General features: G+C 41.6%; 1 protein-coding gene across 7 annotated transcripts; it reads left to right on the forward strand.

The window, feature by feature from the left end:
* Nucleotides 1-1,007: 1,007 nt before the first annotated feature.
* Nucleotides 1,008-24,107, forward strand: vegfab (vascular endothelial growth factor Ab). Of its 7 annotated transcripts, none has more exons than XM_029749454.1 (10): nt 1,008-1,792; nt 3,565-3,610; nt 4,127-4,267; nt 4,544-4,740; nt 8,799-8,875; nt 15,445-15,477; nt 20,439-20,513; nt 21,366-21,452; nt 22,330-22,473; nt 22,716-24,107. In XM_029749454.1, the coding sequence occupies exons 1-10, from the start codon at nt 1,688-1,690 to the stop codon at nt 22,735-22,737; spliced, it is 927 nt and encodes a 308-aa protein (XP_029605314.1). In that variant the 5' UTR covers nt 1,008-1,687; the 3' UTR covers nt 22,738-24,107. The 7 variants fall into 7 exon arrangements, with proteins under 7 accessions (XP_029605314.1, XP_029605366.1, XP_029605318.1 ...); XM_029749506.1 differs by lacking the exon at nt 22,716-24,107 and adding an exon at nt 21,108-21,150 and having other exon boundaries at nt 22,330-22,438; XM_029749458.1 differs by lacking the exon at nt 21,366-21,452.
* Nucleotides 24,108-24,614: the final 507 nt, after the last annotated feature.

Below are 24,614 nucleotides of genomic sequence, written 5' to 3' on the forward strand. Positions count from 1 at the left end.
GTAGGTTTGACGAACAAAACGAAATGGCAACAGACAAACAGAGAACACAGGTATAAATACACAGGGATAATGGGGAAGATGGGGACACCTGGAGGGGGTGGAAACAATCACAAAGACAGGTGAAACAGATCAGGGTGTGAGTATTTGTGTCTCCCCTTTTCGTAGGCCTATTATATGGATCAGATCATTTAATTTTTATTGAACTGTTTGTCAGTGTCAGCAGAGTAGGCTATCCTGAAATGTTTGTCGTATTAAAAAAGATTCTGGTAATATCTCCAGTAATATAATTGTAGTAAAATTTCATTAAATGTGTTTCTAAAAGGCCAACATTTTCCTGTACAAAGAAAAGAGAATAAACGTATCTGATATAGCCTAAGCCTACTCTATGCCACTACACCCTGCATTAAACAATATTTTTTTGCAAACAGTGATTGAGTTATATTATTAGCCACATGACTTTCCAATCAAATTATAACATTAAGAATACTAGGCTAGAAGTCTGCAAATGCAAAGATGCATGGAATGCTTTATTATAAAGGTGAATTTTTATTTTGAAAATTTGCTTTCCCAAACTTGAAACCCAAACTCAGCCTATGGTTAAAGGGCTTGTTCGCCATTGTAGTCCGACTGACTCTACAGTCCGGCATCTTAATATTCATTATTATTTGTTAGTCAGTCAGTCTGAATTTACCCATGATATACTAAGGATTTGATCCACACGGTCATTGTCAAGGTTTGATTGATGAATCTCACTGCACATCTGTCAGGATTGGGTAACCACGCCCACCCCTCCTTTTAGCCAATGAACCACTTTCGGTACTTTTCTCAATTTCAACCTCTTTGCGTCCTCTCCTCGCTCCTCGCCTCCTTCTCAAAACCCATTGGAAGAGAATGTCAGAGAGGAGGGACCTCTGGCTTTCTCATCCAATGGGTTTTGCGAAGGAGGTGAGGAGAGAGGACCCGAGGAGTAGCCAATGCAATTGAAATTCTCACCCTGGGCTTCCAATCCCTCTGTGCTGCACGACATTCGACCGACAGTATATTCGCCGCTCGAGAGACGGAACCAGGGGGACACGTTGTAGACCTCCAGAACTATTTTACAGTGATGCGTTAGCGACAGTAGGTTAGATGAGAGCTGGGATCACTCAAACCGGGAGAACGAGCAGAACGCGAAAGTAAACGGCAGTTTATGTCATGTTTGGAAGTTTTGACAGATCTCGTAAAACAGAGTATATACATTGAATGTTATTGTAAGCACAATTCTGGGGTTGACATACAGTAGGAGTGGGAGTTTCTGTAGTCGCATGTTCCCTTTTTCCAATGGACACGCATTTGGAGACCCCTGGTACACCAAGTAGACCTATGGAATTACTTCTGTAATGTGGATTGCAATTTTATTTGAAAAAAATAAAGGTCTACTTCAGAACAATGTGAGAAGATACGCGTCCTGGATTTTCATGTTTCTGGATATCTTGAAAATTATTGGCAACAGCTGAAAGTCGCTATGCTCAAGGGATTTCTGCTCAGGTGTCTTGCCTTCTCCGACCGTGGGACCAAAATGGATTTGACGCCACTGCAACCCCCCGTCCCCCATTAAAACAGAAGTTCTAACAGTTCTTACACTTTGTTATTAACCTACGGTTTTAAATTTGACAAATGCTTTGGAAGAAATCGCAAGACGACCCGCATGGATTTTAAATCGACATTTGCATTTGGAATTTCAATCATGAACTTTGTTGACAGTTTGATAACCTTATTTCTCCTGACGCTTCTGTATTTGTCAGCTGTCAAGGTAAATGATGTATCATAACAGACCCAGGGTCTCTAAATGGACGTCAAGAAATGTATTATATTTGTGAAATATGGTCAAGTGTAGGTCGTCCTTGTCGCTCCCCTTGTTAGGTCATTGCTCATGTTTTAACAACCTCAAACTGTTTCGTGGCATCGGATATATTTAAATAGCAAATCTGACACTGTTCCAACTTCATGTATTTACTGTCTGGTGTGGTGCGTTTGTCGTTCAGAGGTGGAATAGGCTTATCTAATGTTTTTGAACGAATGTTATAAACTTTAGTCTAGACTGGTGATTGCGGGCCTGCTCAGAACCACCTTGGCGATATTATTACGCTTTTAAAGGCGCAGCGGCATTTTGAATTTGCAGAGATATGGCAGCAGGTTCGCTGCCTGCACATTCGATCCTACAGTTTCATTTTAATAGGCACTATCGGAATACCACTACCCACCTACATTTTAAATAACATTTCTGAAAAAATAGTGCATTGGCTTCATATTTTATTAAGGCTTTAACATTACTTTAATTAATTAAAAGGTAGACATTGATGTAGGTCTATACTGGTTTGCAAATCATTAATACAAATTTTGAAGCCCCCACATGACCCTTGAGCAAAAGTTTTCATGATAATACAAAACCCCCAACCAATATAGCTCTTTAGGAGACTTTTCAGGTTGGGGTGAAAATGGTCCAGCCAAGTCACCCGTGATACAAGTCAGTATTCTACGTCAAGTCAGTATTCTCTGTCCATGTCAGAGGAAGTCAGGAAATGATGTGGAAACTGGCCACTAGGGCAAAAAGTGGGTGTTGTTACCTTTTTTCTTTTCTTTTTTACCTTTTATTTAACTTGGCGTGTCAGTTAAGAACAAATTCAAATTTTCAATGAATACCTTCAAGTAGGTTTCAGTGTTGTGGACAGGGATTGTGGATGGGCATAAGCATCTACCTCTGATTACAAATATTGCAAGTTTGAATCCAGCGATTTTAATATTTTTTTAAGCCTGTCCCAAACCTTAACCATTCGAAGTTGATGCCTAACCTTAAACATTTGGAATTAATGCCGAAACATAACCTTAAACACTTTGAAATTTGACGTTTTGAACAACGTTGACATTTAACGTTTAAAACATGGATTAACGTGTAATTCTGACGTGAGACTGTGAGATCCGGTAGCAGCGGTCACAGGTGGAGGTTGATATTATGCGCTTGCATTGTTCTGACTAAACTCAGTAGTCCTCAGTGAAAGCCACTTGGAAATGAATCTCCAGGCCTCATGCAATCCTGGGCAGAAATTGCACAAGTGTGTGTGTGTGTGTGTGATGATGATGGTGTGTGTGCCTGTGTACGTACGTGCTTGCATATGAGTGGATAGATGCCAACCACTGTGGGAGGACTGCTGACAGCAATCCCCACCGTGGAGAAATGTCGCAAACTGTGGGCTGGATATGGGTCATTGTAGCAACAATTAACAAGTGTGGTCTGTTGAGTTGCGTAGCCTACACTCGCATAGAGAATTAAATGGTAACATTTGCAAACGCAGGCTTACAACTTCTTCAATCTTCACAGTGAATGACAATGTAGGCCTTGGCTTTGAAACAAAACAAACAAACCGGTTGATCTTTGACAGCGCCAATGTCATATCCTGTCTGCGCCACGGAGCCTCTTTGGTTACACTTAAGTGAATGTGAACTGCACTGGAATATGACATTCAAAAATGTAAGGCTACAATCTAACCTCCAATTTGTGTGCCCCTTTTCCTTTCTCCCGTGCAGAGTGCCCACATACCGAAAGAAGGATGGAGGATTTCGCATGACGGCGGTAGGTGTAAGGCACCGTGGGAAAAGGGCTTTCATTTGGCTCCCTCGAAGGCAAACTGCCAAGGAAACAGGGTTTGTGTGGTTCACATTGAGAGCACAGGGAGACCCACACCTTCTAGTGGACTGTAGTGTAACTGCACTAGGTCCTCAGATTGGCTGAATGGGCTCCAACATTGAAGCCATAGTAACACATTTCAAATAGAATGTTGTCAATTTTCACTTAAAATATCCATGAATTCCATTTGAAATATTGTGTGAGGTTTTTATAGAATGGAATTGAGTCTCTGGCCTTAATGGGTACTTTACACAAGCATAAGTTGCACAATATATTTGGAAAGGAGCTGCTTTCGATCAGAAGCTGAATGTTATGTGATATTGTTTCATACTATGTTTGGTTTGGCTGGTATAGGACACTGCAGGGGGTGTGCTATGATTTCCCATTTCTCCTTTACTCTCCAAGAGGAATCAGAGTTATTGTCTGTCTGTGGTGTCTCAATGTCTTTCCCAACATGTGCAGCCCCAGGCTACAATGTTTTTAGTGCTTCAGTGCAGAAGGTACCAAGCTTTGTGGGGCTGAGAGAGGGATTGAAAGAGGGAGTCAGTACAGAAGCATACCAGAGCCACAGTGAGAGAGGAAATGAGCGAGACACCTTGATGGGTGAGATAATATAATAATAAAATATATAATGTACATATGGCATGTACTGTAGTAGATGCTTTTATCTATAGCGACTTACAGTAATGCGTGCATACATTTTCGTATAGGTGATCCCAATGAGAGATGCTGGTTGTTGAAGGGAAGTTAATGTACTAGATGTATATTTTGAAATATGCATGTGTGATCTTGCCACAACAGCCCTGTGTTTGTTGATCATTTACAGTATGTGTGTATAGGTCCTTGGTATACTAAATGTGTGTGTATGTCTCTCCTCAGTGATATCCTTCATGGAGGTGTACAATAAGAGCCTATGTCAGCCCAGGGAGCTGCTGGTAGAGATCGCACAGGAGTACCCAGAGGAGGTAGAACATATCTTCATCCCATCCTGTGTGGTGCTGACGCGCTGCGCAGGATGCTGCAACGATGAGATGCTAGAGTGCACACCAACCTCCACGCATAACATAACCATGGAGGTGAGAGACAGAGCGTTTTATATTTGAACCCTTACATCTCCATTACACTTCTTCTACCACCCTACTTCTACATATACCGGTTACATCACCAAGGAGGTGAGATACTGACCTCTGACCTTTGACTGTTTAACCCCTTACCTCTTACATTTAGACTGGACACCTCCCCAAAATGGCATTTATAACATAATGGAGGTGAAACACTTAACCCTATGCTTCTTTCTCTTTGTGTTAATTCCTCTATCCCCCATGTCCCCTCACAACACAGTAACATCTCTATGGAGGTGAGAGCCCTTTAAACTTTAACCCCATATATTAACCCACTGTTCCCCGGCCGCCGAAGACGTGGATATGGATTAAGGCAGCCCCCTCACCACTCTGATTCAGAGGGATTGGGTTAAATGCGGAAGACACATTTCAGTTGAATACATTCAGTTGGACAACTGACTAGGTATCTCCCTTTCCATAAGCCTCTAACCTCCCCCTATCCTCACAATACTATAACATCCCTTTCAGGAATCTCTCCAGCCTCTTTCTCACAATCCATATACCCTTATGCTACATGCGTGTCTCAAGTTATGTGGGTCTATGTATGTAGATATATGTAAGGGATAATCAACGAGGGGCTATGCGTTCTATGGACAATAATGAACGACGTGGAAGCTTCCACGGACTTGCATTATTTTCCAGAGAACACATAGAGCCCAAATTGATTAGCCCTTTTATACCATGGCTATAATTTGACACATTGCCGCTAGAAATGTGTTCATTTGCAGGTAGAAATGTGTTCAACATCCACTGAAGTAGCTAGCTACAGTAGTTGCCATGGTAACCAAACACACACTCACTTGCTAGTTTAGCTAACCAAACAATCAGTCCTAGCTTGCCATTATGAAAATCAAATTCAACAATGCCAATAATGTTTTCAATTTGACTTTTGCTTTCAAATGCAGCTCAAACATAGAACATGTTAGCCAAAGATGGGACCAAGTCACCATTTTGCAAGTCTTAATCTTTGAGTTTCGAGTCAAGTCCCAAGTAATAATGGGCAAGTCTCAAGTAAAGTTCCACAGCTCAGGTCGAGTCAAGTCACAAGTCCCTAATTTTGGGTTGTGTTTTATGCCAATTTCATTGCAATTGCAATGCATCTGTGATTTTGGACTGACATGTTTTACAAACTGCATCCTTTCCCCCCCACTACCACATAGTCTTTGAAACCGAATGCAACAATTTTTGGGACCAATAATGACTTAATGCACAGGTGGCACTAGGTCCCAGAGTAGTGGGGCAAATTGTTTTCCCTGGGGCCCAGAGTTTTCCTAATCTGGTAACCAAACCAGGTATAAATAAGGACCTTATAGGGTCTGACAGTGAATAATTAGTAGTTTTAAAAAGGTATTTATTTATATGGGCAATGGGACCAGATTTACATTTTAGTCATTTAGCAGACGCTCTTATCCAGAGCAATTAGGGTTAAGTGCCTTGGTCAAGGGCACACCAACAGATATTTCACCTAGTTGGCCCAGGGATTTGAACCATTGACCTTTCGGTTACTGGCTCAACACCCTTATCCACTAGGCTACCTGCCACCTAGGTATACAGATATTTTCTAAACAGGTCAAATGGTTTTGGCACTAGGGAGGATGGAAACCCTGTCAGACTGCAGCAACCTTGTACTTGTTAATATGAATTATATTTTAAAACTATACTTTCCTTTACACAGACACAACCATTGCAATTGGACAATAGGACTCACAGGGTTGAGCTTGCTTTATGCAGGTTTGCATTGTATCGGCCTATGCAACTGCAATTAAAAGTAACTCACACAGTCTATTTATGTAATCAGTATTGTGTTGTTTGATTCATTTCATTTAATACTTTTAGATTGAAAAGTTCATGGTAGCCTAGCCAGCCAGCCCAAGTTTGAATATAGCCTAAACCAAATTTGATGAAGTTCACATTTTCTCCTAACACAAATATATCGGCTATAAATAGGCTACAGAACTCTGGCGAAAGGGGACATGGCGCATTGGCTGTAGCCTATGCAGCTGCCGGCTGTAGTTGCCTATGCAGTAGCCAAGTTGATCAAACTGAGAAATTGTCTCGTTTTCTTCCCATACAGTTTTGGTGTAGGCTGCTGCAACATTTCTGTGAAGTTTTTGCTTGTGTATGTCGGTAGTGATGTGTAATCACATTTGCTAAATAAATACTGTAGGACAGTGGGGCGGCGTGCGCTTTGCTAAGTGATGTGCTTTGTACCTGGCCTGCGCAACCTGTGATTTCCGTGAATCTGATTGTTCAAGACAGAACAGAATGCACAGAACCTGCAGCACTCTGATATGAAGGACAGATAGGCTTACATAGTGTGCGAGATGACATATCGAGTCATACAGCTCAAGTCCAAGTTAAGTGACAAGTCATAGATGCTCAAGTCAAAGTCAAGTGTCAAGTGTTTTTTATTTTTGCCACGTAAAATCTTAAGTCACAAAATTTGTGACTTGAGTAGTACTCAAGTCCAAGTCACGTGACTTGAGTCCCCATCTCTGACGATAGCCATTGAATTCTACCGTGCAAATATACCAAATATATTGGCAACTAGCTACAGTAGTTGCCGTGGTAAACAGACTTGCTAGTTTAACTAACCAAACCATCAGTCCTAGCTCGACATTATGAAAATTGAATTCAACAATGCCAATTCATGTTTTCAATTTGACTTTTTCTTTCAAAAGTAGCTCAAACATAGAACATGTATGAATGAACTATAGCCATTAAATTCTACCGCGCAAATATACTGTGCGTTATAGGGAAATAATGCATGCTCTAGAATGCCCTTCAAGCCAATCAGAAACAGGTATTCAACAATGCAATAGTATAATTAAGTGATAATGCCCGAGAAGCCGGTGTTTGGAGGATTTCGTCTCGGGCCGGCAAACCGTGCCAATATATCCTCCAAACACTGTCTTCGAGGGCGTTATCACTTTTATACAACGGGTTACCAACGTATTCAAATTATGATTGACATATTTTCATTAAAAAACGTTTTTATGAATTTATTCATACTATTTCATCCTTCCACAAGATATAGTCCCGACACAAATCTAGGGTTGCTAGAGATGCGACCCAGTCGTTCAGTCTTTTTGTTCTGCATCTATGGACGCAACCCAGTCATTCGATCTAAATGTTCCATACTGGCTAGCAACGTTCTTATCCCTTTCTTGCTAGCTAGCCAGCCAACTACGGCTAACTTAGTCACGTCAAAAAGTGCAGCCAGAATAACAGCAATGTAGCTGCATTTGTTTAAGCTGTTTTCTATTGACATTTATTTGGCTATATCCATTACAATGAGCTAATGAGGCTCGATTTCACCTGGCATAGAAAATGTGCTCACTCATCAGGACACTGTTGTTCAGTGGAGCTAGCCAACAACACAGCTACAGTAACACAATCACTTCAAACTGAAGCTGGAAAGACTGCAAATTATCTGCGTTTCGTTTTTATCTTTTTTCAATTGACATTTTTTTGTATATATCCATAAAAATTATTGTAGCTGATTCCTGATTTCAACTGGCTGAGAAATGTTGCCCACCTGTCTCTTGTCCCGACTCGTTCATTACTATGGGACAGCGGGAGATCAAATTTGAATATTGAAACAATGTTGCAAATGTCGGAGAGACAGATTGAAGGTTTTTTCAAATCTCCGCTGTTGAAAACGAAATGTTAGTCTAAAAGAAATGTGAGATAATGTCTAGATGCTTTTTATAGAGGAGATCAAGTTTATAAGTTGCCTGGCTGGGCTGATGAGACAGTGGAACGGGGTAAATAGGCATTTTAACATCATAGATTTAGCCGGTGACAACTTGTGGAATAGACACCGGCTGGAATGCGGTTTTAACCAATCAGCATTCAGGATTAGACTCACCCGTTGTATAAAAATGTGTAAACAATATATGTGTGTGTATAGTATATTTTAGTATATGGTGGGAAAGGAGAGAGTCTATATGTGTGAGTATGTTTGACCGTTCTATATTAGACTCTGTCTACTCTTGTTTTTGTTTCCACAGATAAAAAGAATAAAACCCCAAAGGCAAGAAAATGATATCTTTATGAGTTTTACAGAACACAGTGCATGTGAATGCAGGTAAGATGTGTTTAAGTATTATTTTTTACACTTGCTGCATGTACACACACACACACACACACACACACACACACACACACACACACACACACACACACACCTACTATCTAATCCAGTGTTCTCAGTTCAGGGCATATGGAGGTCTTCTACGAGGAATTCAGGGGCATTTACTGTAAACAGCGATATTGATTGTCTCTGTTAGATAACTAAGAGTCCGTTCCTACTTCCGGGTGCCATCTACAATCACACTGAGCACTGATCAGGGCCTGTATCCACAAAGTGTCTCAGAGTAGGAGTGCTGATTTAGGATCAGATCCCTCCTGTCCATATTATTGTATTCATTATGATCTTAAGGCAAAACTGATCCTACTGTAGATCTGCACTCCTACTCTGAGACACTTTGCAAGGCACAGAAATGTGATATGTATGAACCATGTATCAGCTTTTCCTTTTAACGCCATAGCTATTCATTTATTTAACGTTTTATAAAGGTTTCTATCCTACATTCAGTGTGTATAATTTTCCACCTTTTCATAACCACCATATAAACTGCTCAAACCATTCATTCATAGTTTGTTAACCATTAATAAACTCTTTGTAAATCACTTTTCACGACTCTAACTAGTTTATAAGTAGACTGCAATGTTTTACATGGTTTTCTACGAACCTATTGAGAGTACTGTGAAATGAAATGTGACGTTTCACAATTCTTGGCCTCCTGTACACACTGGATTAGCTGTGAGCCAGAGGATTCGTTGCTCCATAATCAGTTATAGTGAAATGAGCTGTGAAGTTGAGCAACAAAATAGAATTGAGAATCAGCTATTGTTATCAGATATTGTGTGTGTGTGTGTGTTTGTGTGCCTGTGTGTGTGTGTGTTTGAAAACAAATCAAGGAGATAAGCCAGGGTGAAAGCCATCCTTGTCATGACTACTAGAGTGCTACAGGGCCACCCAAGCTGAATCCTGCCTATGTCTATCTATCTGTCCACTGTTGATGATCTGAATCTGTTTACAAAGAAACAAACGGTGGGCTAGATTTTGTATTTATTAGGGAATCTCATTAGCTGTTGCCAAGGCAGCAGCTACAGTAGTCTTCCTGGGGTCCAAACACATTAAGGCACTTACATTACATATACAAAAAACAGTACATCATATGACATTATTACACCACTACAAATCTACAAAACAAAATGTATAATACCACCATACAACAATATTACAATGTACGTGTGTGTAGAGTGCATGTGCTAGCACTTGTGTGCGTATGCGTGTGTCTGTACCTTTGTGTGTCTCTTCAGTTCCTGTGTTCCATAAGGTGTATTATTACCTGTTTTTTTTGTTTTTTTAAATCTGACTCTACTGCTTGTGTCAGTTACCTGATGTGGAATAGAGTTCCATGTAGTCATGGCTCTATGTAGTACTGTGCGGCTCCCATAGTCTCGTCTGGACTTGGGGATTGTGAAGAGACCTCTGGTGGCATGTCTTGTGGGGTATGCATGGGTGTCCGAGCTGTGTGCTAGTAGTTTAAACAGACCGCACGGTACATTCAGCATGTCAACACTTCTTATAGAAACAAGTAGTGATGAAGTCAATCTCTTTTCCACTTTGAGCCATGAGAGATTGACATGCATGTCATTAATGTTAGCTCCCCGTGTATTAAAGGTCAGCTGTGCTGCCCTGTTCTGAGCCAATTGTAATTTTCCTAATTCCCTCTTTGTGGCACCTGACCACACAACGGAACAGTAGTCCAGGTGTGACAACTAGGGCCTGTAGGACCTGCCTTGTTGATAGTGCTGTTAAGAAGGCAGAGCAGAACTTTATTATGGACAGTCTTCTCCCCATCTTAGCTACTGTTGTATCAATATGTTTTGACCATGACAGTTTACAATCCAGGGTTACTCCGAGCAGTTTATTCACCTCAACTTGCTCAATTTCCACATTATGCATTACAAGATTTAGTTGAGATTTAGGGTTTAGTAAATGATTTGTCCCAAATACAATGCTTTTAGTTTTTGAAATATTTAGGACTAAGTTATTCCTTGCCATCCATTCTGAAACTAACTGAAGCTCTTTGTTAAGTGTTGCAGTCATTGTAGTAACTGATGTGTATAGTGTTGAGTCATCCGCATACATAGACACACTGGCTTTACTCAAAGCCAGTGGCATGTCGTTGGTAAAGATTAGAAAAAGTTAAGGGGCCTAGACAGATGCCCTAGGGATTTACGGATTCTACCTGGATTATGTTGGAGAGGCTTTCATTAAAGAACACCCTCTGTGTTCTGTTCAAATCAAATTTTATTTGTCACATGCGCTGAATACAACAGGTGTAGACCTTACAGTGAAATGCTTACTTACAAGCCCTTAACCAACAATGCCATTTAAGAAAAATAAAATTTTAAATAAAGAAAAAAAATCATTAAGGAGCAACCAATAAAATAACTGTAGCGAGGTTATATACAGGGGGTACCGGTACAGAGTCAATGTGCGGGTGCACAGGTTAGTCGAGGTAATTGAGATAATATGTAAATGTAGGTAGAGGTAAAGTGACTATGCATGGATAATAAACAGGGGGGGGGGGCAATGCAAATAGTTCAGATAGCCATTTGATAAACTGATCAGGAGTCTCATGGCTTAGGGTTTAGAAGCTGTTAAAAGAAGCCTTTTTGACCTAGACTTGGCGATCCGGTACCACCTGCTGTGCGGTAGCAGAGAGAACAGTCTATGACTATTGTGGCTGGAGTCTTTGGCAACTTTTAGGGCCTTCCTCTCACACCGCCTGGTATAAAGGTCCTGGAGGGCAGGAAGCTTTGCTCCAGTGATGTACTGGGCTGTACACACTACCCTCTGTAGTGCCTTGCGGTCGGAGGGCGAGCAGTTTCCATACCAGGCAGTGATGCAACCAGTCAGGATGCTCTCAATGGTGCAGTTGTAGAACTTTTTGAGTATCTGAGGACCCATGCCAAATGTTTTCAGTCTCCTGAGGGGTATAGGCGTGCCCTCTTCACGACTGTCTTGGTGTGTTTGGACCTTTGATAGTTTTTGGTGATTTGGACACCAAGGAACTTTAAGCTCTCAACCTGCTCCACTACAGCCCCGTCGATGTTAATGGGGGCGTGCTCGGTCCTCCTTTACCTGTAGTCCACAATCATCTAATTTGTCTTGATCATGTTGAGGGAGAGGTTGTTGTCCTGGTACCTCACTGCCAGGTCTCTGACCTCCTTCCTATAGACTGTCCCATCGTTGTCGGTGATCAGGCCTGTTGTGTCGTCGGCAAACTTTAAAGATGGTGTTGGAGTCATACTTGTCCATGCAGTCATGGGTGAACAGGGAGTACAGGAGAGGATTGAGTACGCACCCCTGAGGGCTCCCGTGTTGAGGATCAGTGTGGTAGATGTGTTGTTACCTACCCTTACCACCTGGAGGCGGCCCGTCAGGAAGTCCAGGATCCAGTTGCAGAGGCAGGTGTTTAGTCCCAGGGTTCTTAGCTTTTTGATAAGCTTTGAGGGCACTATGGTGTTGAACGCTTAGCTGTAGGTAATGAATAGCATTCTCATGTAGGTATTCCTTTTGTCCAGGTGGGAAAGGACAGTGTGAAGTGCAATAGGGATTGCATCATCTGTGCATCTGTTGGGACGGTATGCAAATTGGAGTGGGTCTAGGGTTTCTGGGATGTTGGTGTTGATGTGAGCCATGACCAGCCTTTCAAAGCACTTCATGGCTACAGACGTGAGTGCTACGGTTCCGTAGTCATTTACGTTACTTTGGGACTCTTGGGCACATGGACTATGGTGGTCTGCTTGAAACATGTTGGTATTACAGACTCGGTCAGGGACAGTTTGAAAATGTCAGTGAAGACACTTGTCCATTGGTCAGCGCATGCTCAGAGTGCATGTCCTGGTAATCTGTCTTGCCCTGCGGCCTTGTGAATGTTGACCTGTTTAAAGGTCTTACTCACATCGGCTACGGAGAGCGTGATCACACAGTCGTCTGGAACAGCTGATACTCTCACGCATGCTTCAGTGTTGCTTGCCTCGAAGCAAGCATAGAACCTATTTAGCTCGTTTGGTAGGCTCGTGTCACTGGGCAGCTCACGGCTGTGTTTCCCTTTGTAGTCCGTAATAGTTTGCAAGCCCTGCCACATCCGACGACTGTCGGAGCCGGTGTAATACGATTCAATCTTAGTCCTGTGTTGACGCTTTGCCTTTTTGATGGTTCGTCGGAGGGCATAGCAGGATTTCTTTTTAGCATCCGGGTTAGAGTCCAACTTCTTGAAAGTGGCAGCTCTAGCCGTTAGCTCAGTGCGGATGTTGCCTGTAATTCATGGCTTCTGGTTGGGGTATGTACGTACAGTAACTGTGGGGACGACGTTATCGATGCACTTATTGATGAAGGCAGTGATTGGTGTGGTGTACTCCTCAATGCCATCCAATGAATCCCCGAACATATTCCAGTCTGTCCTAGCAAAACAGTCCTGTGGCTTAGCATCTGCGTCATCTGACCACTTCCTTATTGATCGAGTCACTGGTACTTACAAGTTCTCTTGTAAGCAGGAATCAGGAGGATAGTTTATGGTCAGATTTGCCAATTGGAGGGTGAGTGCAGAGCTTTGTACTCATCTCTGTGTGTGGACTAAAGCTGGTCTAGTGTTTTTTTTCCCTCTGGTTGCACATGTAGCATGCTGGTAGAAATTAGGTCAAACAGATTTAAGTTTCCCTGCATTCAAGTCCCCAGCCACTAGGAATGCCACCTCTGGATGAGCATTTTCTTGTTTGCGTATGGCCTTATACAGCTCTTTGAGTGCCGTCTTACTGCCAGCATTGTTTTGTGGTGGTAAATGGACAACTACGAAAAATATAGATAAACTCTCTAGGTAAATAGTGTGGTCTACAGCTTATGAGATACTCTACCTCAGGCGAGCAAAACCTCGAGACTTCCTTAATATTAGATTTCGCTCACCAGCTGTTATTTACAAATATACACACACGGCCACCCCTTGTTGTACCAGAGGCAGCTGTTCTATCTTGCCAATGGACCAAAAACCCAGCCAGCTGTATGTTATCCATGTCGTCGTTCAGCCACGACTCGGTGGAACATAAGATATTACAGTTTTTAATGTCCCGTTGGTAGGAAAGTCTCGATCGGAGCTCGTCCATTTTATTATCCAATGATTGCACGTTGGCTAATAAGACTGATGGTAAAGGCGGATTACTCACTCCCCGTCGGATCCTTACAAGGCATCCCGACCTATGTCCCCGATATCTCAGTCTCTTCTTCATGCGAATTATGGGGATTTTGGTCTTGTCAGGTGTCTGAAGTAAATCCTTCGCATCAGACATGTTAAAGAAAAATCTTTGTCCAGTACGAGGTGAGTAACTGCTGTCCTGATATCCAGAAGCTCTTGTCGGTCATAAGAGACGGTGGCAGAAACATTATGTACAAAATAAGTTACAAATAATGTGAAAAAACACACACAATAGCACAATTGGTTAGGTGCCCGTAAAATGGTGCCTACCGTATAGACGTAAATCTTTATCCACAATATAGCAGGGGGTGTACTGCCAAAACACATACATTTTTCTAGCAGCAGACATTGATCGATAATGTCAAAAGCCACACTGAAGTCTAACAAAACAGCCCCCACTATCTTTTTATCATCAATTTCTCTCAGCCAATCATCAGTCATTTGTGTAAGTGCTGTGCTTGTTGAATATCCTTCCCTATAAGCGTGCTGAAAGTCTGTTGTCAATTTGTTTACTTTAAAATAGCATTGTATCTGGTCAAAGACAATTTTCTTCCAAAGGTTTACTAAGGGTTGCTAAAAGGCTGATTGGTTGGCTATTTAAGCCAGTAAAGGGGGCTTTACTATTCTTTGGTAGCTGAATGACTTTAGCTTCCCTCCAGGCCTGAGGGCACACACTTTCTAGTAGGCTTAATTTGAAGATATGTCAAATAGGAGTGGCAATATCGTCCGCTATTATCCTCAGTAACCCTCCATCCAGGTTGTAAATGTTGATAGACAATAATACTTTTTTCACTTCTTCCACACTCACTTTACGTTATTCAAAAGCACAATGCTTGTCCATAATTTGGTCAAATATACTAGGATGTGTAGTGTCAGTGTTTGTTGCTGGCATGTAATGCCTAACTTTGCTAATCTTGCCAATGAAAAAATCATTAAAGTAATTGGCAATAACAGTGGGTTTTGTGATGAACGAGCCATCTGATTCAATGAATGATGGAGCCAAGTTTGCCCTTTTGCCCAAAATGTAATTTAAGGTGCTCCAAAGCTTTTTACTGTCATTCTTCATAGCATTTATTTTTGTTTCATAGTATAGTAACTCTTCTTTTTATTTAGATTTCTCAATTTGCAGTATGTTTGCCAATCGGTTGTAATGCCAGATTTATATGGCATACCTTTTTCCTCATCCTTTTTCCTCATCCTACCATTTTTCAATTCCTCATCAATGCAATGGGATTTAACAGTTCTTACAGTCATTTTCTTAACAGGTGCATGCTTATTAGTAATGTAAGGGCTGTAAGGTAACATGTTTGTTTCTATCTTTCAGGCCAAAGAAAGAAGTGAAAGAACAGAGACAAAAGTGAGTACAGACTCTTGCTCTGTGTTGATTTGAGAAGCGATGTCTATCTCTTTGTCATTGTCTTTCTACTTCTATCTTTCACTGTTCTCACACATTTTTAGCATTTCTCTCTTAAAATGTGTGTTATTACACACAGCATATCAAATGATCACTCACACTACCATGTGGCACCGATCCAATGAACTTCCTGGAACTCACAAAGAATCACATCCATTTCATTCATTCTAATTTCATGGCCCTTTGAGCTCTCAGGTGAGACACACGGAAAACCCCTTGAGTGCTTCACCCAGGTGAATAAGTGACACCTGATGAGGTCAATGTCCTCTGCTCCTGTCATCTAATGTCATTTTATATACACCTCCTTACATTCCGCTGTTACATTCCTCTGTTTACATTCCTTCTCTCTGTACCTGCCTTTAAGTATGGCTCAGGGTTCATTTATTTACTTATGTTTTACAGGATCCTGTGATGTGTAGATAACTGTGTGTTTTTAGAAACCCCCTTTAACCATTTTCTGTGTGTGTTAATGAGTCTAGCTTTAGTGGATTTCTTGTTTTTGTTCAACTTATTTGTCCACCTCTACATGGGATTGTCTAGTTGTCCTATTGCCTAAGCCTATAGGATTACGAGGGTCTTTGGTTGTATTTAGGTTTTATATGTCATGTGTCCAGCGGTATAGATAAGGGTTTGTTTCTGAGACCCTATCTGACCGACCGTGTTTTAACCATTTATGAGTCTGAAGGCTGATGGCTTTAGTGCTCCCTGCCACCATGTTTCTACACTGAGATGCCCCAGGGGACATTCAACTCTTGTTTTTGATCCTACCGTGCTTTACTGTTTGCTCAACTTTTACATCTGACCATGCTGTGGTGACGGCAGGGCTGGATTAAGAAATCATAGGCCCTGGGGCTTAGATATTTTCTAGGGCACCCCTCCCCGTTTCATATGTGTACACGCGCTTGCAAGTGGACACTTTTTTTATGAGCCTAATAAAGATGTAATTTAACTGTGAAAATGTTTATTTTGAAAGTTATCTGCCTCTTGGCGGTTGCAGTAAGAAAAATATATATACACATTTAAATGTAGCTCTGCTTCAAGGGCCCCCTACGGCCTTGGGCCCCCGGGCTTCAACCCATGTAAGCCCCTGCATTAATCAGGCCCTGGGTGAGGGGCCTCCTGGGGAGTTAGTAGAGGTTGACCGATTATGATTTTTTTAACGCCGATACCGATTATTGGAGTTATTGGTAAAAAAGATAACGTTTAAGTTCCTTGCTCAGAACATGAGAACATATGAAAGCAGGGGGTTCCTTTTAACATGAGTCTTCAATATTCCCAGATAAGAAGTTTTAGGTTGTAGTCATTATAGGAATTATAGGACTATTTCTCTCTATACCATTTGTATTTCATATACCTTTGACTATTGGATGTTCTTATAGGCACTATAGTATTGCCAGCCTAATCTCGGGAGTTGGTAGGCTTGAAGTCATAAAATGGCTGGAAAGTGCTGTTTGAATGAATGCTTACGAGCATGCTGCCTCCTACCACCGCTCAGTCAGACTGAAACTATAATTTCAGTGAAATACGGAACCGTTCCGAATTTTATCGAACGGGTGGCATCCATAAGTCTAAATATTGCTGTTACATTGCACAACCTTCAATGTTATGTCATTATTATTTAAAATTCAGTCCAATTAATATCGGTCTTTGTTAGGAAGAAATGGTCTTCACACAGTTCGCAACGAGCCAGGCGGCCCAAACTGCTGCATATACCCTGACTCTGCTTGCACAGAACGCAAGAGAAGTGACACAATTTCCCTAGTTAATATTGCCTGCTAACATGAATTTCTTTTAACTAAATATGCAGGTTTAAAAAAAAATACTTGTGTATTGATTTTTAGAAAGGCATTGATGTTTATGGTTAGGTACATTGGTGCAACGACAGTGCTTTTTTTCACGAATGCGCTTGTTAAATCACCCGTTTGGCAAAGTAGGCTGTGATTCGATGATAAATGAACAGGCACCGCATTGATAATATGCAACGCAGGACAAGCTAGTTAAACTAGTAATATCATCAACCATGTGTAGTTAACTAGTGATTATGTGAAGATTGATTGTTTTTTATAAGATAAGTTTAATGCTAGCTAGCAACTTACCTTGGCTCCTTGCTGCACTCGCGTAACAGGTGGTCAGCCTGCCACGCAGTCTCCTCATGGAGTGCAATGTAATCCGCCATAATCAGCGTCCAAAAATGCCGATTACCGATTGTTATGAAAATTGAAATCAGCCCTAATTAATCGGCCATGCCGATTAATCGGAGGACCTTTAGTAGTTAGTCACAGTGGTGTTAATGATGGTACAAAAGAACTCTGAATATCAATGGGCTTGATCAGTCATCCTATGGAAGCTAACTCTAGTCTAGGTTCACCCAATCATTGTACGGAAATGTTCCTTTGTCACATTTTGTTATATACCCTGCATCTGTTAAATCTGCTGGAAGTGAATACACTACCTGGAGCTCATTGTACTGTTATTTCAAACAACTTAAACAGGCAGATCGCTCAAGGTTAACTTCGAAATTGGACGTCTGTCAGTGTCCTGAGGGTGTCGGGAAATGCCTTCAAAACTGGACACTAGGGGCAACAGTGGGCGCTATTACCATCAATTAGGCTTGGGTTTTGCTAGGGTGTTGTGGACGGGGGTGGTGGATAGCCGTCATCCTATGACTCTGGATCAGAAGGTTTCATGTTTATTCCCAGTGGTGGACCCTCATTTGTTATTTTAATCCCATCCAAAACCTTAACCCTTCGAAATGTGACATTTGGAACAACTTCAACATTTTGAGAAGTGCAAAAATGTCTAATTATGCAGTGAGCTTGTTGAGTTCCATCAGCCAAGACTGGTGACCCAGATTAGTTGAAAGAGAACTAGGCTGACCCTTATAGTTTTCATGACATTGTCAGCTAACCCATCTATGTGCACTCTTAAATGGGGCAGAAGTCCTTCAGTTGTGATTTTGGATGGCCAGATAGCTACCAACAATAACAAGAAACCACCATGTGGGGAATCATAAGTGACTTGTTACAGCTAGTTTCATCTTGTTCTTGATACCAAGTCTTGTTTTGAGTTGTTTTGACCGATGTTCATGTCAATGATAATATGTCTAGAGCTAGCTAGCCAACCAACAACTGTAAAGATGTATTTGAGACAACAACTGCTCATTTTGCAAATGTTTTCAATTAACATTGGAGACTAACCAAAAATATACACTGAAAAAAAATATAAACACAACATGCAAGCATTTCAAAGATTTTACTGAGTTACAATTCATATAAGGAAATCAGTGAATTGAAATAAATTCATTAAGCTCTAATCTATGGATTTCGCGTGACTATGCATCTGTTGGTCACAGATACCTTTAAAAAAAGATGGGGGCATGGATCAGAAGACCAGTCAGTATCTGGTGTGACCACCATTTGCCTCATGCAGCGCAACATCTCCTTCGCATAGAGTTGATCAGGTTGTTGATTGTGGCCTGTGGAATGTTGTCCCATTCCTCTTCAATGGCTTTGCAAAGTTGTTGTTTATTGGTGGAAACCAGAACACGTTGTCGTACACGGCGATCCAGAGCATCCCAAACTTGCTCAATGGGTGACATGTCTGGTGAGTATGCAGGCCATGGAAGGACTGGGACATTTTCAGCTTCCAGATGATGGCAGTGGATGAATGGCACGACACAATGGGCCTCAGGATCTCAACACGATATCTCTGTGCATTCAAATTGCCATTGATAAAATGCAATTGTGTTCGTTGTCCGTAGCTTATGCCTGTCCATTCCATAACCCCACCGCCACCATGGGGCACTCTGTTCACAACGTTGACATCTGCTAACCGCTCGCCCACACGACACCATACATGCTGTCTGCCATCTGCCCACAGTTTCATCTGCTGTCCAGGTGGCTGGTCTCATATTATCCATCAGGTGAAGAAGCAGGATGTGGAAGCCCTGGGCAAGCGTGGTTACACGTGGTCTGCGGTTGTGAGGCCGGTTGGATGGACTTTCAAATTGAAATGAACATTCAATTCTCTGGAAACAACTCTGGTGGACATTGCTACAGTCAGCATGCCAATTGCGGGCTCCCTCAATTTGAGACATCTGTGGCATTGTGTTGTGACAAAACTGTACATTTTAGAGTGGTCTTTTATTGTCCCCAGCAGCAGGTGCACCTGTGTAATGACCATGCTGCTTAATCAGCTTCTTTATATGCCATACCTGTCAGGTGGTTGGATTATCTTGGTAAAGGAGAAATTCTCACTAACAGGGATGTAAATTAATTTGTGCATATTAAACATTTCTGGGATCGTTTATTTCAGCTCATGAAACATGGGACCAACGCTTTACATGTTGCGTTTATATTTTTGTTCAGTATAGTTTACATGTTGTCAACAATCTAAGCCAACCCTGTCCATTTTGCCCCATAGTTGCACAAGTGCCGGTTTTGTTGCTAAACAACCAACCCATCTATAGTCCAGTATTCATTTGGGAATGTTAAGAGTAGCTGAGGGGGTGTTTGGGCAAAAAAAACAGCTTACACAGCCAAACTTAAAATATTAAACTTGTGAAACCCTTTCTTTTTTGGTCTACGAATGTCTAGAAGCCAGTGTTCTTTTGATAATTTATTTTGCTACAACAGTGAAAAAGTTTTAACTTCTAGATTCATGGGCCGTTCTGGCTCGGACAAGGCTTACTTGTCCAATTCTTATTTACTAGATTTATTGAGACCATTTGATTCTATTTCAGTCGATTCTCTCACTCCTATAGCATCTGTGTGAATGAACGATCAATTGATCGATTGATTTACTGACTAACTGAACTCGAAACTCTCTTTTCGGTTGACATGTGTCTCTTTTCCTCCTCCTCTCAGATGTATCAGCGTTGTTGTGCTTCTTTCTCTTTTTTCCAGAAAACCCCGGAAAGGCAAGGGCAAAGGCCAAAAGAGAAAGCGAAAGAAAAACCATGACCAAAAGAATCGTGAAGCGTATGTCAGCTCGGCCTTCTCCTCTCCCAACCTGCACTTGAGTGTGACACTTCTGATTGTTAAGCTTATTTGGGAGGAGTTAATTTGCCCCTTTTTAATTAATTAATTTGCTCACTCACTATTCACAGCCCCACCACTCCACCCAATACCACCACCACCCAATCCCACCACATGCATCAATTGGCATGAGGTTTTTCTGAACCCCCACCCCACCGGAGTAGGTAGAAGTCGTCCCTGAATAATAAATAACATCTGATCCTATATCTATGGTTAGGGGTGACTTCAACCTCAAATCACTACAACGCACGCGATTCGCCCATAACCCTGCCTCCATACCTCACTGCCACCCTCACCCCACCCCCCTGGTGATAAGGAACCCTAGGGAGGGATGGAGGGAAAGTATGGAATGATAGGGTAAAGATAACAGAACTGAACCAACCAGCATGGCTTTTTGCTGACGATCTTACTAATCCGGTATCTGTTGTGGGGATCATCCAAGGCCTACATCAGTGTTGAGTCTGTCTCGCTTTGCTGTGTCTCACACTCGCCATTTTCCCCCTTTCTTCTTCTGTTTCTTTTCATCTCTCCAAACAGGTTTTTGCTGTTCCGTCTGCCATATCTGGGCTTTGTTTGCAATGTGAGCATATGAGGGATGGCAATCACATTGTTGTTTCTTTCTGGGTTATGTAAACCAACAAGTTGTTTAGCCCGTTCTATTTGTGCATTCTTTTTGTCTCCATGAGTCTCAACAACAAAAATGTTTAGTTTTCAATAGAAAGAGTTGCTCATGTTTCTGCAATGGGTTTAATGTCAAATAATAGAGTTGTTCTGTTCACGTTGCTGTTCCTTTAGTTCTCAATGGAATGTCTGTCTGTCATCCCCCATACTCTGTGAAAATGGTTTGGTCCACTATCAACCCCTCTGTGTGGAAACAGAATGGTACAGTCTCTCTAGTGTTCTTTATCATTTAAACCAGATCTATTCTCTTATCTACTGGTTCTCTATCTGATCTGTGTGTACAGGTGTAGGATCTTAACTTGAGCCAGTTTGCTACAGCAGGAAAATAATCTTGCAGCAACAGGAAATGTGGATTATAATTAATGGGTTCATACATTTTTTGTTACGGCAAATCAAGTCTGAAATTTTAACTCGCACTGCAAGTTTTCCTGCTGTGCAGGAAAGTTCTGAGCAACAAATGAGTGATCATATTAAGATCATACATCTGAATGGGAAAAACAATACTTTTAATATTTTAATTCAATAAAATCGAATCCTGTATCTTTACGCACAAAGACGACCTCTGAGTTTTATTTGACTATGTAAAAAGAGAGTTTTGGGATGTGTTGAATTTGACAGTGTTTTGTGTTGTAAGCCTCACGTCCCTGCCAAAGCTTGCTGGTGCATGTCTAACCGAAACAATGCATACTGTACATGGGCAAGCCAATCATCAGGAATCACTCCCCCCTACCACCCTACGAGACAGTAGGAGGAGGTCACCCTGCCACCATAGGATGAGTTGGGGAGAGGGTGATGGTTTTGGGGGTAATTCTACTGCTTGCAATGTGTCCATTTTTGTCCAACCCTCCAGTCACATGCTACAATTCCTCCTCCTTTACATACCCACACATATAGAACATTCACATAGGCAGTGACACTGGGAGTATGAAGTTGCAGCATGTGTGGGTTGTCAGAAAAACACTTCCAAGGTTGTTTCCATATTAACACCATTCTAATAAACATCCTTTCTATCTCTCCTCCTCCACTCTCCTCTTCATCATCCTTCACTTTTTCCTCTCCTCTCTCTGTCTGTCTATAGTCAGTGCAAGCCATGTTGTGATGGCTGTTCAGAGAGGAGGAAGCAGGGGTTCATCCAGGACCCTCTGACCTGCCAGTGTTCCTGCAGAAACTCCAATGCCCACTGCCGGGCGCGTTACCTGGAGCTCAACGAGAGGACCTGCAGGTGTGTTTGTGTGTGGTTGTCAGGAGGACTTTTGTTTTATCACTCTTGACCTCATAACTCGGTATGATAACCAAGATGGTGTTTGGTGACATTTCTTGACCACATAAGAGCCTACCATTAGCCAAGAACCTGACCAAGACATTGACGCTCAGTTCCCAGAGCACGAGATCAAGTGTGTGTTTCATACAACCATACAGCCCTACTTCTCTGTTTTTAATGCCCGTCTTCTCTTTGTCCCCCAGATGTGACAAGCCAAGAAGATGAGAGGCCAAACTTCAGATGGCATGATGGAATATTCACAAGATGTTTCACAGCTCAGCACTTTGAACTTTAAACTCTAAGCTCATTTTCTCTGTGGAAAGCATTCCTCTGGACTGACTGATAAACAGCAGAGAGAGAAAGAGAAAGAAAATGAACAGACAGAAAAATCATCCCAATGTAGATCTGTATATACTAAAGTATATACTAAAAGTACAGAATTTTTATTGCTGCTAAAAGAAAACTAACTAAAACCCATCATTATAAAAAAAGCAAACAGCTGTGTGGTTTTGTATTTCACTGGCGTGTGACCGGACTGCAGTTTTGTTGTAATTTCATTTATGCTAATTCTTCACTGGATATATATGAGTGGTTATGTGTCGATTCAGAAACAACAACCTAGCTATGTGATACATATATCAGCAGAAAAGAGGAGGAAGAGAAGAAGGGAGAACATTCTTGGAGGGATGGAAAGTACTGACCCATAGACTCCCGTTGCAGGAACCCAATTGCAATGGCAGGACAGCCAATGGGAAAACGGGGATCTGTCCCTTTTGTGACAATTTATTTTACCTGAAAGCAAGTTCTAGAACTGATGCGTAGAACTTGTCTTTTGCTGCCCTTTCTAGCAGTGGAAATGGATTTGGAGTGCCATAATACTTCTAAAGGGATACTGATGATTGATTTTGGTATACATGGAAACCTCTAGAAACAACTGATACTGTAGCTTGATTCCATTGAGAAACTGTGCCTCACAAACTGTGCTGATCACTTCAGAGTGAGAAATCCTGAATCTGCTTCTTAAATTATTGTATTTTTTCAGAGGGGAGGGGGATGGTACGCTGTCTGCGGTTGAACTCAATACAGAATGCAATAGTATCGATGGCAAGCTGTCTGTCTGTATATATACTATACATACTTAATATCCCTTATGTCATAGTCCGCTATAGATAATTTATAATGTTAGAGTATTTTCAGTATTCAGTCCTCTACCCGTATTTAATTTGATCTATTTATATATACAGTGTTATGTTCTTTTGGGTTTCCCCCCTCCCCGCTATGTGATGTCATTATCGTCTCCTCTCTGTCTAGCTACAAGGAGACACTGCTCTTGGCTTTTATAAGAAAAGAAAATCTTTATGTAAACATTCCTCAAATGGATCATTTGTATGGACAGCCTTTTTAGGGTGGGGGTGCTGTGTGTGTGTGTGTGTGTGTGTGTGTGTGTGTGTGTGTGTGTGTGTGTGTGTGTGTGTGTGTGTGTGTGTGTGTGTGTGTGTGTGTGTGTGTGTGTGTGTGTGTGTTACAGGCAGAGTAGGCTTATGCTTGTCTTGAGCTCCACCACGCAAATAACAATAAACCCTTGCTAAAAGAAAGCTCGGCCTACCAAGTCAATGCTTCCATTTTGTGTTTGTATTACAGCTAGCAATCTGCAACCTACAGTACATTCGGAAAGTATTCAGACCCCTTGACCTTTTCCACATTTTGTTACGTTACGGCCTTATTCTAAAATGAATTAAATTGTTTCCCCCCTTATCAATCTACAGACACTACCCCATAATGACAAAGCAAAAACAGGTTTCTAGAAATGTTTGCAAATGTATATATATAAAAAAAGTTGAAATCACATTTTACGTAAGTATTCAGACCCTTTACTCAGTACTTTGTTGAAGCACCTTTGGCAGCGATTACAGCCTCGAGTCTTCTTGGGTACGATACTACAAGCTTGGCACACCTGTATTTGGGCAGTTTCTCCCATTCTTCACTGCAGATCCTCTCAAGCTTTGTCAGGTTGGATGGGGAGCGTCGCTGCACAGCTATTTTCAGGTCTCTCCAGAGATGTTCGATCGGGTTCAAGTCCATGCTCTGGCTGGGCCACTCAA

The sequence above is a fragment of the Salmo trutta genome, chromosome 1 (assembly GCF_901001165.1).
Source record: "Salmo trutta chromosome 1, fSalTru1.1, whole genome shotgun sequence".
NCBI lineage: Eukaryota > Metazoa > Chordata > Actinopteri > Salmoniformes > Salmonidae > Salmo > Salmo trutta.

Excerpts from the sequence above, each read along its gene's own strand:
- vegfab (XM_029749454.1), top strand. The coding sequence starts at position 1,688 with ATGGATTTTAAATCGACATTTGCATTTGGAATTTCAATCATGAACTTT. Across the intron at positions 4,741-8,798 it reads CGCATAACATAACCATGGAG|ATAAAAAGAATAAAACCCCA; the intron begins GTGAGAGACAGA and ends TTGTTTCCACAG. Across the intron at positions 22,474-22,715 it reads CTCAACGAGAGGACCTGCAG|ATGTGACAAGCCAAGAAGAT; the intron begins GTGTGTTTGTGT and ends TTTGTCCCCCAG.